At 61.4% G+C, this 1,654-nt stretch overlaps 1 protein-coding gene across 1 annotated transcript in view; it reads right to left on the reverse strand.

The window, feature by feature from the left end:
- The window catches only part of LOC113211495 (excitatory amino acid transporter 1), a 76,424-nt gene that overhangs the window by 3,690 nt on the left and 71,080 nt on the right, over window positions 1-1,654 (reverse strand). The window contains exons 5-6 of the mRNA XM_052273976.1: window positions 700-716; window positions 104-547 (exon numbers count right to left, since the gene is read on the reverse strand). Of these exons, the coding sequence (XP_052129936.1) occupies window positions 104-547; window positions 700-716 (461 nt within the window). The remainder of the gene's footprint in view (window positions 1-103; window positions 548-699; window positions 717-1,654) is intronic.

Below are 1,654 nucleotides of genomic sequence, written 5' to 3' on the forward strand. Positions count from 1 at the left end.
CCTCCCCTTCCCTCCCCTTCCCTCCCCTAGGTCTCTCCACCCTGATCTCCACGGATCTGAGAGCGAACGCGGTGATTGCAACCGCGTAAGCCCCCTTCCTTACCTGGAGGCCGTGCCGAAGGCGGTGGCCAACGCCTGGCCCATGTTGGCCAGGAACCTAAAGGGCAGCTTCTTGGTGGCGAGGGTGTAGATGCAGGGCAGCAGGATGAAGCCGTGCACCAGCAGCCCGATGAGCACCGTCATGAAGTACATGCCCAGCTGGCCCACCAGCACCGAGAAGTCCTTCATTTCGAGGAGCTTGGAGGCCACGAGGAACAGCACGCCGATGGGTGACACCCAGATGACCCAGTTGGTGATGTTCATCATGGCGGTGCCGAGGCTCTCGAAGAAGTCGAGCAGCGGCTTGCCTTGCTTGCCCATCTTGCCGATGGCGATGCCCAGGACGATGGCGAAGGCGACCAGACCGAGAACGTTGGTGCCGTCCGTGAACTCGTTCTTCATCTCCCAGCCGTAAAGGTTCTTGATCTCTGCAACAGATTTGTTTGTGAGCAAACAGTCGAATGTCCAAAAAGGAATCCCATCTGGTCCACACAAGAAGCCCCTTTCCCTCTTTCCCCCTTTCTTCTCGACCACGTGCTCCGGAGGGAGAGAGAGAGGCAGAGTGAGAGACAGAGAAGCAATGTAGCAAACAGTCCTTTTTAAATCTCTGTGCAAATCTCTGGGTGCCGCATAACTATCCCTTCATCGTGCGCGTGCGCGCGCCTTTTGCATAATCCCCTCATTTCCGGAGCAGAGGACGCGGCGCGGCGCGACACACAGCCGAGGCAGGGGGAGGCGCTCGGCGGGGAGGGGGCGAGGTCCTTACTGGCTGCAGTGTGCGTCTCTTTGAAGCAGCACCAAACCCCCCCTCCTTCCCCCTCTTTTTATCTCCCCGGTACGCGTCACTTTGATGTACTGTAAAGTACAACTCGCCGCCGTGCGTCCAAACGACGCGGATCGGATCCCCCGGATCCCCCCCCTCCCCTCACCCCTCCTGACTGCTGTCCCGCCTCGTCCTCTGTCTCGTCGGAGGCGCGCAACTTTTTCCAGCCGCGCCGTACTGGTGCTGGTTGTAAAACTTGAGAAGCGCGTCGAAGCCCGGCGCGTTAGCAAGCCGAGGTAGGGGGTGGTCGAGGGGGTCGCAAGCGAGCGGGAAAACTTTGTAGCAGGGATGAGAACGCGAAGGGGGGGGGGGGCAGGCAAGGTGCGCGAGCGGCGTGGAAATACATCAAGGGGAGTAGAAGGGAGTTCGGCGACCGCGAGTAGGAACCCCGTGGAATCACTCTCCCAGCCCCCTGCGGGCAGCGGTGCTGGTGCTGCTCGCCGTGGCCGTGGCCTGGCGTCGCCCAGCAGGGGAGGTGCGTGTCGGGCCGGGCCGGGGACTGTAACAGCTACCATCAGCGATTTCCTCGATAGATTTCCCCACCAGCCCTCCCGCCACTGTGTTTCTACCCCCACGCCCTTGCCCCCCCCCCTTTCCCGTGAACACGGCGCGGTCAGCACGACGAGGATGAGAGCGCGTGTGTGAGAGAGGGGGAGAGAGAGGGGGAGAGAGAGAGAGATAGGGAGGGGGTGGAGGGAGGTACGAAAGGATTTGTTGCTGATGGGTGACCGG

This window comes from Frankliniella occidentalis, unplaced genomic scaffold (genome assembly GCF_000697945.3).
Source record: "Frankliniella occidentalis isolate FOCC.00 unplaced genomic scaffold, Focc_3.1 Scaffold321, whole genome shotgun sequence".
Lineage (NCBI taxonomy): Eukaryota > Metazoa > Arthropoda > Insecta > Thysanoptera > Thripidae > Frankliniella > Frankliniella occidentalis.